General features: G+C 43.2%; 1 protein-coding gene across 1 annotated transcript in view; it reads right to left on the minus strand.

Moving 5' to 3' along the window:
* Positions 1–929: 929 nt before the first annotated feature.
* LOC104261148 (SH2 domain-containing adapter protein B) overlaps positions 930–15041 on the minus strand; it is an 85962-nt gene continuing 71850 nt past the window's right edge. The window contains 1 exon segment of the mRNA XM_059834179.1: positions 930–1113. Within this exon segment, the coding sequence (XP_059690162.1) occupies positions 930–1113 (184 nt within the window).

Consider the following 15041-nt stretch of genomic DNA (forward strand, 5'->3'; position numbering starts at 1 on the left):
TTATGGAAAGGTAGTGTGACACACACTTGTTAGTCTGCTACCTCAATGGGACAGCTGTTTGATCCAGATGAATGACCAAGTGAAGATTTTTCCTACTAAAGCTTTAAAAAAGCCTTTGACCACTCTCATGCATAAATACCAATCCACATATTAAAATGACTCATTCTCAGCTACTTAGAAAATTATGGTGTAACTGCCCCAAACAGAATTAGCTGCCTGCATCTATGAATGAAACTTGCAAATGAAGACAGTAACCCTTAAAAGAATATTGTACCAAAAAGGATAAAAATATAGAACAAACTACTTTTTAATTATATTCCCCATTCATAAATAATTGGCCATGATTTGCTCTCACAAAATTATTTTAAGACTGTGTGCCCAGTAAGAATGCAACATTTGACTACCCCAAGAAACTGCATTAAAAAACCAAAACCCACCAAGCTAAGTGACCAGAGCTATAGGGACTTGCCTGCTAAGCAGCTCCTTCTCAGGTCCACCAAGAACACCCTAGGGTCTCTCAGAGTCAGGTTACTCTTTCACATGGAGAAGTTTCTCAGGGTAGCAAGAGAGTAAAAGTTGCTGATGTTTTACTGCTGAAAAGAACTTGCTGATTCTGTTCAAAACACGGAGGAAGAACTTTCGTTGGGAAGTACTTTCATTCACAGAGAAGTTCTGGGAAGTTCATCTGTTCTCCTTGCACTAAAATAAGATTTCTTTCTCTTATGTAGAAGCACGGTTCTAGAGGCATGATGCAGCATAAGATTACCATACACACAGTCCCACACACAACTCCGCAGGGCGCCCAAGTTCCCAAGACTAAAGGCTTCCACTCTCCATCACAGACTCAAGCACTGAATTCCAGCAATGAATTCTGTGCAACCCAGCTTACCTCTCACCTCCCATCCACAGGAAGGGGTGAGACTAGGTTATTAGAGGGTCCTCACAGCCACAGGGTAGAGCAGTGACAAGTGTTCTGCTCCTTTGATAGGCAGCTTTTTTGTGGTGTAGTAGTGGATGACTTCAGGAACGCTGTTGAAGGGAGGGCTATTCTGTCCCAGGATGTATTTCTCTTCGGTTTTCATGAGTTTCATGTGCATAAAACCTTGACTGCTCCTGCAAGGAAAGCAAAGCGTTAGTTCATGCTTGTGCATAGGGAAGAGAGGAGCAGCACCATGACAGGCTCTCCTTCATGATGTAGGGGAATGTAGGAGAACAAAATGCAAGTAGATGCTGGGTGACAGTCCAAGACGGTGGCCAGACTCTGACAGACAGTGACTGCTAGCTGCAAACCCCCATGGACAGTCCAACACAAAGGCAGCCTAAGCTAGTATTTTGTTTTCACCACCTGTGCTCTCTGGATCCAGGTGCCAGGCTGTCTTACCCTAGAATTGATTCAGAGGTGTGTCAGAGGACAACCCCTTTCCTGTCCACCCCCAATGTTTTCCTGTGAACATTTACTTTTCACTACAGCCAATCATTTCTTCTGGACCAAAAGTTATCATTGGTTTTGGCCTGTCAGAGGCCTGACGCTCTCTTCATAGACACATCGGCAGGTCATGTGCCTCACTCACAAAACTTCCTCAGATGAGCTCATTCCCAAGATTAATGGCATAAAGTCTTACACAGTGACCCTTCAGCGATTGCTATCTTTAGCATGTCATACAGGCTATTTTAAGAGTGTAGAATTTAGCCAGGACAAAACAAGAGCCAAGGACAGCTCCCACACTTCAAGATGTTAAATGTGGCCTAGAGGGCCTTTGTACAGCTTGCTTGATGTCCCACTCCCTAACTTGCTGGCTCCAAAGCATTGTTTCTTCCAAGTGTGCCCAGGGAAAGACAATAGTGTTAAAACTGGAGTCTGTCTATGTCAGCAAGGAAACCCAATTTAAGATGACACAGAAAGCTACAGCAGGAAAACAAAACATGCCATGTTAAAAGCAGTTTCTCTAAAATCTGCCATTTTCTAGTTAGCAGGTGCAGCATTCCCTACAGAAGTGCTTGTCGCACAGTCAAGCTCATATCTTTCAGATATGTTCAACAGTTCTCTGATGAAGTGACCCTTTCCGGTAAGCACAAACCACTGCAAGCACTGTAACTATAGCTCTACATGCTTAAAATCTTGCTTTAAATATCAATTTCTTAGAGGAAAAAAATCTCTTTCAAATCATAATTGCTCTCTAAATTATTTCCTTTAAACACGAGTGGCATCTTTAAATACTTTATTATGAGTACAGATGTGTTATTCCCTTCCTTCAGTTCGCTATGTATCTGCTTTGCCACAAAATGCCTTAAAAGTGTGCAGATAAATTAATGGAATCACAGGTGCATGCTAATTTCAGGAGTGTAGCAAGAACTGGAGAACAATCTGCTAAGTGCACTTTAATGCAGAAAGGGCAAGGGCACATGCCCTTTTTAAAACAGAAAGAAAACGCCTATAATGTAAACGAACTGCTACAAGCCATGTATTCATGACAGACAGCTGTTGCTTCCCTAATAAGGACTTAAGTAGATACTTAGGTTTGGGTAGTACATAGTCATTGAGCTTACAGTATATAATGTCTATGGCTACCAGAATTCCATAAATGAACAAGAAGTATCTCCTCGATATCATGACAGGTGTGCTGGTTTTGGCTGAGGTGGAGTTAATTCTCTTCATAGTAGCTGGTATGGGGTTGTGTTTTGGAATTGTCCTGGAAACAGTGTTGATACACAGGGATGTTTTAGTTCCTGCTGAGCAGTGTTTACACAGAGTCAAGGCCTTTTCTGCTTCTCACACGACCCCACCAGCGAGTAGGCTGGGGGTGCACAAGAAGTTGGGAGGGGACATAGCTGGGACAGCTGACCCCAACTGACCAAAGGGATATTCCATACCATACAATGTCATGCTCAGTATATAAACTAGGGGGAAAGCTGGCTGGTGGACTGCTGCTTGGGGACAGGCTGGGCATTGGTCAGAGGGTGGTAAGCAATTGTTTTCATTTGCATCACTTGTCTTTCTGTTTGGTTGTTGTTGTTATTTTCCTTTTCATTACGATTTTTATTATTATTATCATTATTATCATTATTATTATTATTATTATTTTATTTTATTTTATTTTATTTTATTTTATTTTAATTAAACTGTTCTTATCTCAACCCACAAGCTTTCTCACTTTTACTTTTCTCATTCTCTCCCCCATCCCGCTGGGGTAGAGGGGGAGTGAGCGAGCGGCTGTGCAGTGCTTAGTTGCCAGCTGGGACTAAACCACGACAGTCCTTTTTGGCGCCCAATGTGGGGCTTGAAGGGTTTGAGATAATAACAGATTCAACAGAGCATATTAGAAGGGATTCATCTGTTCTCAACATTAGTTTATTTGATCTGCATCATGCTCTTCTTTTTGTTGTACCTGTTAAGGATTGGTGTTGGCTTTTTCAGTTTGCTGTGCTCTGTAGTGATTAGTGATGTTTTGCCTGGGAGATTCGTTTTTAAAGCACTGACCTTGAGCTTAATCTGGTATTTGGTCTCTGTACTGAAGCCATTACTGTACTTTGGGTACCATCTCATGGAGACAATTAACAATTATACTTCTTCCTCTGAGAGGGTTTTTGTGGAGGCTATACAGAACGGCACCCTTGCTACCTTCTTCTGTGATGTTGTCTCCCACATTACAGTAACTTCTCAGTATCTTGAACATCCTTGGGTAGTTAAAATACTTCTGTTGGTATTTCTTAGAAATATTGCTTCGGTTTTGTCTATGGTTAACATGCAACTTAGGACTAAGACCCAGGCTCCACAAGAGTATGCTCATGAGTGGCACAGCAGGTGGGAGAATATGGGCAGGTATCTAGAGAACTTCTCACCTCCAGTGGTCTGGAACTTCACTCCTGAACAACTACAGGATCCTGATGAAGTGGTAGAATGTTTGAAAAAAAAATGCCGTGGCTACTCCAGAGAGGCACAACTTACTGCACTGTGCTGGGCCCTGGCCAGTATCTACCAAACACTGCTTGATATCGTGCAGCACCCTCAGGGAGAAGAGAGGGAAAACAAACCCACAGACACTGGCTAAGCCAGGCACTGTATCAGCCGCCTCTGCAACTAAAAAGAAACAGTGGAAGGGGAAGTCAGCTCGTTTAGTAAGGGATGAAGAAGCTTCTCCTAAGAGGCAGCAGGAGAAAGAATCAGAAGAGGCAGCCTGTTCTGTGGCAGAGCAGTCATGAGAACAGGAGGAGGAAGAGACTGAGATAACCAATGAGACAGAAACCACCCGATCCCTATTCCTAAGTGAGCTGCGAGATATGCAAAAGGGTTTTAGTCGTCAACCAAGTGAGCTAATTCTCAGCTGCTTGCTTCAATGCTGGGATATTGGGGCCAGTAGTCAGGAATTAGAGGGTAAGGAAGTCCGGCAGCTGGGATCCCTTGCTAAGGATAAGGCCATTGACAAAGGCATTGGAAAAAAGGCAGGAGTCCTCAGTCTTTGGCAGTGACACCTGTCAAGTGTGAAGGACAGGTATCCCTTCAAGGAAGAATGTGCAAATTCTCGAAGGAAATGGACCAGCATTGAGGGGGGCATCCAGTATCTGAGGGAATTAGCCGTGTTGGAGGTGATCTATAATGACCAGGCATCCAAAGACTGGGATAAAATCCAGTGCACACAGTCCATGTGGTGAAAGTTTGTACGAAATGCAGTGACGTTATACCCCCACACACTGGCAATAATGAACTGGACAGACACAGAGGCACCAACTATAGATGAACTGGCCAGGCAACTCTGAGAATACGAAGATAATCTTGCTCCCTCCATGTGTGCCTGTGTCTCAGCTGTGGACAGACACAGACTGACCCAAAACATGTTCGAGCAAGCTGAGAAGGGTAGATTTTCCTCATCCACTCCAACCAAGGCCTCAGCTGTTAAGAGTCAGCCTTTTCCTGTTCAAGGGAAAGGGTACCGGTGGCGCACACCACGTGCAACCCTGTGGTTCTTCCTGCGTGACCAGGGGGAGGACATGAGGAAGTGCGATGGTCAACCTACCTGGAGACTAGAAGCTCGAGTGCAGGAACTGCAAGGAAAAACAACAGCCAAAAAGCATCCATCCAGGAAAATTACTGCTCCAGTGTCTGTTGGGCAGAGTAAAAGGGCTGACTGTACTTTTGATCCTGATGGAGGGACTTCTGTTTTGCACTTACAAAAACCAAGTAATGAAGACTCAGATCAGGAACAGAGGGGCCCTGCCTTCAGTCAGGCGGAGGAAAGGGACAACCGGGTTTACTGGACTGTGTGGATTCTATGGCCTGGCATATCAGCCCCACAGGAGGGGGCTTTGTTTTTATACAAAGCTCTAGTGGACACTGGTGCACAGTGTACTCTAATACCATCAGATTACAAGGGGGCAGAATCCATCTGTATTTCTGGAGTGATGGGGGTATCCCAAGAACTGTCTGTGTTGGAGGCTGAATTAAGCCTAACTGGGAATAAGTGGCAAAAGCACCCTATTGTGACTGGTCCAGAGGCTCCATGTATCCTTGGCATAGACTACCTCTGGAGAGGGTACTTCAGAGACCCAAAAGGGTACCGGTGGGCTTTTGGTACAGCTGCTTTGAGTACGGAGGAGATTAAATAGCTGTCTAACTTGACTGGTCTCTCAGAGGATCCTTCTGTGGTGGGGTTGCTGCAAGTTAAAGAACAGCAAGTGCCAATTGCTACCATGACAGTACACTGGCGACAATATCGCACCAATTGAGACTCCCTGGTTCCCATCCATCAGTTGATCCATCAACTGGAAAGTCAAGGAGTGATCAATAAGACTCATTCACTCATTAATAGTCCCATATGGCTTGTGCAAAAATCTAACAGAGAGTGGAGGCTAACAGTGGACTATCGAGGCCTGAACGAAGTCACACCACCGCTGAGTGCTGCCATACCAGACATGCTAGAACTTCAGTATGAACTGGAGTCAAAGGCTGCCAAATGGTATGCAACAAGAAATATCGCCAACGTGTTTTTCTTGATCCTTCTGGCAGCAGAGTGCAGGCCACAATTTGATTTCACATGGAGGGGTATCCAGCACACCTGGAATCGACTGCCCCAGGGGTGGAAACACAGTCCTGCCATTTGTCATGGATTGATACAGACTGCACTGGAACAAGGTGAAGCTCCCGAACATCTGCAGTATATTGATGACACCATTGTGTGGGGCAACACAATGGAGGAATCATTTCAGAAAGGGAGAAGAATAATCCAAATTCTTTTGAAAGCTGGTTTTGCCATAAAAAAAGTAAGGTGAAAGGACGTGCACAGGAGATCCAGTTTTTAGGAATAAAATGGCAAGATGAGTGTCATCCATATCGCAATGGATGTGATCAATAAAATAACAGCTATGTCTCCACCAACTAACAAAATAAGTACAGACTTTCTTAGGTGTTGTGGGTTTCTGGAGAATACATATTCCGTGTTACATTCTGATTATAAGCCATCTCTATCGAGTGACCTGGAAGAAAAATGACTTTGAATGGGGCCCTGAGCAGCAGCAAGCCTTTGAACAAATTAAATGGGAGATAGTTCGTGCAGTAGTGCTTGGGCCAGTCTGGACAGGACAAGATGTGAAAAACGTGCCTTACACCTCGGCTGGGGATAACGGCCTCACCTGGAGCCTCTGGCAGAAAGTGCCTGGAGAGACTCGAGGTCGACCCCCAGGGTTTTGGAGCCGGGGATATAGGGGATCTGAAGCCCATTACATTCCAACTGAAAAAGAAATATTAGCAGCATATGAAGGAATTTGAGCTGCTTCAGAAGCAGTTGGTACTGAAGCACAGCTCCTTTTGGCCCCTTGATTGCCTGTGCTGGGCTGGATGTTCAAAGGGAAGGTCCCCTCTACGCATCACGCAACTGATGCTACACGGAGTAAGTGGGTCGCACTGATAACGCAACAGGCTTGCATGGGAAACCCCGACCTCCTGGCAATCCTGGAAGTGATCATGGAATGGCCAGAGGGCCGAAACTTCAGAGTGTCGCCAGAGGAGGTGACTTGTGCTAAAGAGGCCCCTCTGTATAATAAATTATTAGAGAATGAGAAGCATGTTTACAGATGGATCCTGTCGTATTATGGGAAAACTTCGAAGGTGGAAAGCTGCTGTGTGGAGTCCTACGCGACAAGTTGCAGAAACTGCTGAAGGACAAGGTGAATTGAGTCAGTTTGCAGAGGTGAAAGCCATCCAGCTGGCTTTAGATATTGCTGAACGAGAAAAATGGCCAGTACTTTATCTCTATACTGACTCATGGAAGGTGGCAAACGCTCTGTAGGGGTGGCTACAGCAATGGAAGCAGACCAACTGACAGCGCAGAGGTAAGCGTATCTGGGCAGCTGAATTATGGCAAGGCATTGCTGCTTGGGTAGAGAACCTGGTTGTAAAAGTATGTCACATAGATGCTCACATACCCAAGAGTTGTGCCACTGAAGAACATCAAAACAATGAGCAGGTGGACCAGGCTGCTAGAATTGAAGTGGCTCAGGTGGATCTGGATTGGGAACATAAGGGTGACCTATTTATAGCTCGATGGGCCCATGACACATCAGGACATTTAGGAAGGGATGCAACATACAAACGGGCTCGTGATCGAGGGGTGAACTTGACCATTGATGCCATCGCACAGGTTATCCATGAATGTCAAACATGTGCCATAATCAAACAAGCTAAGCGGCTAAAGCCTTTTTGGTATAGAGGACGATGGCTGAAATATCAATACGGTGAAGCCTGGCAGGTTGATTATACCATACTACCACGAACCTGCCATGGGAAGCAGCATGTGCTTACAACAGTGGAAGCAACTACTGGATGGTTGGAAACATACCCTGTGACCCATGCCACTGCCCGGAACACTATCTTGGGCCTTGAAAAGCAAGTTTTATGGTGACACGGCACCCCTGAAAGAACTGAATCAGACAACAGGACTCATTTCCGAAACAATCTCATTAATACCTGGGCCAAGGAGCATGGCATTGACTGGGTGTATCACATCCCCTACCATGCACCAGTCTTCGGGAAAACTGAACGATACAATGCACTGTTAAAAACTACACTGAGAGCTATGGGTGCTGGGACATTCAAGCTTTGGGATACACATTTAGCAGAAGCTGCTTGGCTAGTTAACACTAGAGGCTCTGCCAGTTGACCTGGCCCTGCCCAATCAAAACCGCTGCGCACTGTGGAAGGAGATAAGATCCCCGCAGTACATATAAGGAACTTGCTGGGAAAAAGTCTGGGTTATTCCTTCCTCAGAAAAAGGTAAACCTATTCATGGGGTTGTTTTTGCTCAAGGACCTGGGTGCACTTTGTGGGTAATGCAGAAGGATGGGGGATTCCAGTGCATACCTCAAGGTGATTTAATCCTGGGTGAAACTAATCCATGATTTGAGTTATATATTACAGGAATTACTATAGCAGGAACCACCTGAACCAATGGAGGACAAGCCTTACAAGAAGCAGTGCAAGTGCAGCAGTGCCCTGACCTGAGCTGGCTGTGGTGCCCAATAACTCCATGCAATACAACTTCTCTCTTGTCCTGAGTTACCACCATAACAGATGGAGCCCAAAGTCATGGACTAAATAAACTCAATGGACATTTTGTGGACATTTGTGGGTATTTATGGACATTTTACAGACACTTCACAGGGGTGTTCCATAGACTAAGGGAATGGTATCTGCGTACTATATCAAAGGATGTGAAGGGTGATGGTAGGTAATGAGAATGTATTGGATAGTGTGCTACCTGAGCATGACATAAATGGTATGGAATAAGGGGTGGAGAACGTGCTGGTTTTGGCTGGGGTAGAGTTAATTTTCTTCATAGTAGCTAGTATGGGGCTATGTTTTGGATTTGTGCTGGAAACAGGGTTGATACACAGGGATGTTTTAGTTCCTGCGGAGCAGTGCTTACACAGAGTCAAGGCCCTTTCTGCTTCTCACACGACCCCAGCAGTGAGTAGGCTGGGGGTGCACAAGAAGTTGGGAGGAGACACAGCTGGGACAGCTGTCCACAACTAACCAAAGGGATATTCCATACCATATGATGTCATGCTCAGTATATAAACTAGGGGGAAAGCTGGCTGGCGGACTGCTGCTTGGGGACAGGCTGGGCATTGGTCAGAGGGTGGTAAGCAATTGTTTTCATTTGCATCACTTGTCTTTCTGTTTGTTTGTTGTTGTTGTTATTTTCCCTTTCATTATTATTATTATTATTATTATTTTATTTAATTTAATTTATTAAACTGTTCTTATCTCAACCCATAAGTTTTCTCACTTTTACTTTCCGATTCTCTCCCCCATCCCGCTGGGGTACAGGGGGAGTGAGCGAGCGGCTGTGTGGTGCTTAGTTGCTAGCTGGGACTAAACCACGACAACAGGGCAGCGTTTTGGGAGGCCACACTGTGAAGGTGAGTGAAAAACAGTATGACCTAGAAGTTATGGATAGCAGCCTAACGGAATTCAACCAAGGCAAATAGAAAGCTTCTGCCCTTGGGATGGAATAAACCCAGGCAGCAGTGCAAGCTGGGGCGTAACTGTTCAGAAGAGGAACTATGGTGGCCAGGACACAGATCATGATTCAATAGTCTGCCCATGAAGGCCTACTGCAGCCTGGGCTGCGTAGCACAAGTATAGCCAGTTGCTGGAAGAAGGTGTCTACTTCCTCTACAGAGCACTGGTTAGGCTGCATCTGTAACTGAAACTGGTGTGAGGGCCCCCCATAAAAAAGAGAAGCCAACACTGCAGCAAGTTCAGAGCAGGGCCACTAAACACGGTCTGGGGATGGGAGCACATGATGTATGAGGATAGGCTGAGGGAACTGTGACTGTTCAGTCTGGAGAAGAAAAGGTGAGATGGAGAGTACCAGGTTGCAGTCGTCCATTGCCTAAATGGGAGACTAACAGAGAAAATGCAAGTTTCTCAGAGGTACATATTGAGTCAACAAACACAAGCTGCCACAAAGAGAGTTTCCACTGGACATAGGGAAATGCTTCCTCCTCATGAGAGTGGTGCAACCCTGGGACCAGGCTCAGACAGGTCAGGAGGTCTCCATCCTCACAAGTTTTCCAAATTTGCGTATACAAAGCCCTCAGCAACCTGATGGCTGTGTCCTGCTTGGAGCAGAGGGTTGGATTAGACATCTCCAGAGGTCCATTCCCAACCAGATCTCTCTAGGAGTCTATGATTAATCTTTACCATTTGTATATTTTCAGAAATCACTAAGCAGAGATTCTAGTTCAACAAAAATTTTGATTTGAAACATTTGTAAAAATCTACTATTAAAGAAAAAAGATCAAAAAAGAATCAGAGAAACCTATGAAATATTTCAGGACTCCCAAGTAAAATTTCCCTGAAATTGAAAATGTGTTTTTTGTACAATTATTTCACAAGAAAGCACAATAAAATCCACCTCCAATTCAAGCTAGGCACAAAACTTTATTAAGGGGAAGACCTGCAAGGGGGACAAATTTTTACACCCGAGAGGTTCAAGAAAGTGAGAAGTCAATCTAATATGATGGCAGAGACTACAAGGTGCAGGCTGCATAGCAGACTGCTCACGTCCTGCTGTTTCGATTTGCCCTTTGCCAACCAGCCAGCAGGGATGACATCACCTTGCAGTCTGTAGAGAAATCTTGCAGTTAATGGGGACAGGACTGTAGACAAGCTATTGTCCTGCACGCAGGTCTATCCTAGTCTGACAGAAACGCTGAGGAGCCAGATATCCTAAACTGGGCAGAAGAGCAACTACCGACTCCTAGGAGCAGGGAACATGGTACTTTCCTGTGCGCTTGTGCATTTTAGAATATTAAAGTCTTCCTTTTTTTTTTATTTTATTAGTGCCATCTGCAAATTGTTAGTTCAGACCAGGGAAAGCAAATATCTCATTGCATGGAGAAAGGATGAAAACACTTTAGCGTAATGGGCTTGCCAGACAAATATAGTGGAGAGACCATTTCCATCAATAAGCTAAAGTCATGGCCAGCTGAAAGCCAGCTACTTTGGGTTATGTAACCTATTCTATTCTATTCTATTCTATTCTATTCTATTCTATTCTATTCTATTCTATTCTATTCTATTCTAATTTACTGCTTCAGCTCCTTTTGGACCAGTGTTCTGGCTTGGCAGTCAGAGCTTCAGACCATCTGCGTACAAACAAAGGAATATTTCTTCTGTTGTTTTTTCCCTTCACTGCAAAGCAGCTTACGTATGGCATGAATTAATAGTTCTGTGATCATATTGTTTCACCAAAGCACTGTCTATGGCTCATAGTGATGCTGCACAAGGCGGCTCCAGCAGCCCTGTTTCTTATTAAAAGAAGAATCTTGTCAATTTCTCTTCCTTTGATAAAACATGTTTGAAGAGCAAACTGTAATCACAGAGAACTCCCCAGCAGGTAACACATCTCATTAATGTATGCAATCTTTAATGCAATTCACACCAATGCTGGATATCACTCATTATCATAACAAAAAGAAATTTTTGATCAAGAAGATTATGAAATACTGCTAATGAAATTGACCTTAGTAACAAAATCATCCACTCCTAAAAAGCAAGATATTTAATAATACTTTACATAATTTTGCAGCTGCTGGTGCATATTGCCAGCAGCTAGTATGCACCTCTTACACTTCTTAATTTTCCTGGTAATTGCTCAATGAATTTTTCATGAACAACATAGGGCAACACTTTTATTAAATCAATTCTTTTCATGACAGATGAGTTAAAAACACTTGCATACAAAATTGATATGACTGGAGTTAGAAGGGTCACCCTCATCTCTCATAAACAGTAGTGTGTAATCCACGCACAGTTTGCCTTTCGAGCACCAAAACTCCATCACTGTTTTCTGAGAGTTCTATCTTATTTCACAGCAATGGGATGTCACCCCACATCCCTTCTTTTCAGGCAGTTTCCATTACAATTTTTAAGGGGCATAGTCCTGCAATGTTAAAATCAGTAACAAAGCAAAGCAACTTGTGGGGTAGAAGGATTAAGCTCAATGAATGAAGAACCTCTCCTTGCATTCACTGAATCATCATTTTATCATCACAGCCCTCTGTGACATTTGGCTCATTTAGCCATTGAAAACTGACTAAGACTAAAAACTTGGAGATTTTATTTGCACACAGCTTTTCAGTTAAAACCAACTGCAACCAGGATCTTTTTAGATCATCCCAGATGATTCAACTGTCAACTGGCCATGTGCAGATGAAAACCTGTGAGGTTATCTTCATTCAGTTATCAGTAATCTTCAGTCATCTTCATTCTCAGCTATCTCCCCTGATTATTCAGTGACATCTCTAACAGCCTTCAGTCAATCGCTAGCTCCCATTTTCTTTCCAAGGCAGTATGTTGGAAAACTGGGAGGAAATGGATGACCATCTAACCTAGCATTTTGACTGTTGAGAAGTGGTTATTTCCCACCTCCATACTATCTCATGGCCTACCTCCTTTGTATCTTCTCCCTTTCAGCAAATGTGGTGTTTCTTCAGCTTTTAGAGTTAGAGCAGGCTAAAACCTAGAGTTTCCTTTTTGCAGGTCTTCCCCTTAATAGTGTTTTGTGGCTGGTTTGAAATGGAGGTGGATTTTATTGTGGTTTCTTGTGAAATAATTCCACAAAAATCACATCCCAACCTACTTCTTCCCATGTATTTCTATGTTTTTTTTGTTCTCCAAAAAAAACCCCAGAATTACTTTCATTAAAGAAAACCCAGTCTGAATGGAGAGCCCTCAGAAATGGAATTCAGAGGTCATTTTGTGTGAAAGCTGAGGAAGAGTAGAGGGGGCAACTGGGAGCTGTGTGAAATTGACCTCAAAGCTTTGCAATGTCAAGCATGCAAATTTTCTGTTCACAAAAGGAGAAGAACTGAGAGGCAAGAACATTAAGTCAATGAACGAATTTTACAGATTGCTAGTGTTTGCAGCCAATAGTTATCACCACGTTGTTAATGATGTGCTGAGTTCTAATTTCTCTCCTGGCTAGTTTTCTGGATGTCCAGAACTCTTTAAATTGAGCATTATTCTGGGCTTACTGGTGAATGAAAGCAAAGATTATGTTTTCAAACACTTTCCTCCTTCACTCCCTTCCTGCCTCCTTTTAGTTTCCAAAAATTACATTGTGAATCTGTTATCTGCCTTCCTTGTTCCAAGGAAACCAACTGAGCTGTCACTAGCTGCAGCTAGAAATACCAAACCAAACATTTCTCATCATTCACAATGAAGAACAAATTAAGTTGGAAGAAAGTTAGCTTAGCACCTTGAAACCAAGCCCTTGAATTAAGGACTTCCAGGTGTATAGGATTTGAAACTGTTCACATCTACACTAAGGATCCTTCTGTGCTGCCTCCCCTTCCCCATTTGTTCTTGAAGCCTGTCTTACAGACTCCCCTCTTCTGGTATGCCTGGACTCCTAGAGAATCAGTGTCTACAAGTAACTGGAAGGGCAGAATGCATCTACACTTGTTTAACAGCACTATTGCTGCTAGACCAGTGACTAGGATTATAGGGACACTGTTCAGAAAGGAACCTGGAAGTCATACTCCTCCCTCTTCCTCTCCTCCAAAACCTTTCGATCTAAGCTCTGATTTTAGTATGCAGAGAGATTACTGAAATTTCAGGTAGAAATAAGGAAAAACCCTCATGATTAAACTGGTTGTAAATCAGTTTCTGCTTAGTTTTCTTAGTTGGAGTCTACCTGAACAAGTACAAGCAGAACATGTGCCTGATAGTGAGTAGACCCATTTTGGAATATGGATTTCTCAGCTCTTTCAACAGCAATAACTATTAGAACCTGCCAGGCCCAAGGTTTTCAAAGAACAGAACCTAAATGGCAATCCCAAATTCACATATGTGAACACTGATGAAAGCCAGTGCCTTGAAGAGATGAGACATACACATTTTGCAAGAGAAGATGCTGGGACCTGACCTAAGTCACGTGATACTGTTACTATGTGAATTCTGAATGTCACTATGGTTTCTCAGATGTTGCAATAATTCTTTCCCGAGTTTTTGTTCGACTGAGGGAAAATGGTGACAAAACAGTGCCACCACAGACAATATTCACTGCTTCCTTTCCTTATTGCAACCATTCCCATAAGTTTCAAATACAGAACAGGAGCATTCCTAGTTGTTAATCCCTGCAACAAATTGCTTTGGAACTCTCAAGCACAGATGTTTACACAGACACAATATTTGATACATGACTAATAGTCACACCTTGTTTAAAACACTTTGCAACACAACCATAAAACCAAGTAACTTTGAATTACAGCTTTCCCACAGACTTCCCTTCAGTTTTCAAAACTCAGTGAGGATGGGAAAGGAATTGTGCAGACAGCTCATCAGACTGTGCTTTTTTTGATCTTATGCCTGAAGTGTGGTAAAAGAATGTTCAGGAAACATTAATTAGATATTAAACCTAGATTTTTTTGCCAGAAAATGTTAATGGCTTTGAAACACCAGTCATGTTCACAATCAGAAAAATTACCCAAGCCTTCTGAACACTGTTTTTGCTGAAGAAAGTGCTGTTTTGTCAGAACAGATTTTCTGTATTCATTTTGATGAAATGTCACTTCGACAAGGAAAAAAGCAGCAACTTTGCAGTAACATCAGAAAACAACATTCTAGCAATGTAGGAAACACATCTTGTGTTGTTTTGTTTTTCCATTCTGAAATGCCTTTCCATTTCAGAATTTTATTTTATAATATATGTTGTCACTTTGAACAAAACCTATAATCTTTCATGCCAACCACAACAACAAAGAAATAAATTAAACTCTCCTCTGAAAAACTCATTTTTTTTCCCCCGGATGAGTGTTTACTTTGAAAAATCCTTTACTGGATACATTCAGAGGCTGACCTGTCCACTGCTTTTCCTGCCTCAGCTCTCTTTTTCAAGCACAGAATACACAACACTGCCATTCTGTATTTGACAGCCACTGTCTCCACGGTACAAGAAACAATGTCTCTTCCCCTACTATCAAGAGCTAGCAGTGTCCATTTGCAACAGCATCCAACATGTGTGAAGACCATTCCATTG

The sequence above is a fragment of the Gavia stellata genome, chromosome Z (genome assembly GCF_030936135.1).
Source record: "Gavia stellata isolate bGavSte3 chromosome Z, bGavSte3.hap2, whole genome shotgun sequence".
Classification (NCBI taxonomy): domain Eukaryota; kingdom Metazoa; phylum Chordata; class Aves; order Gaviiformes; family Gaviidae; genus Gavia; species Gavia stellata.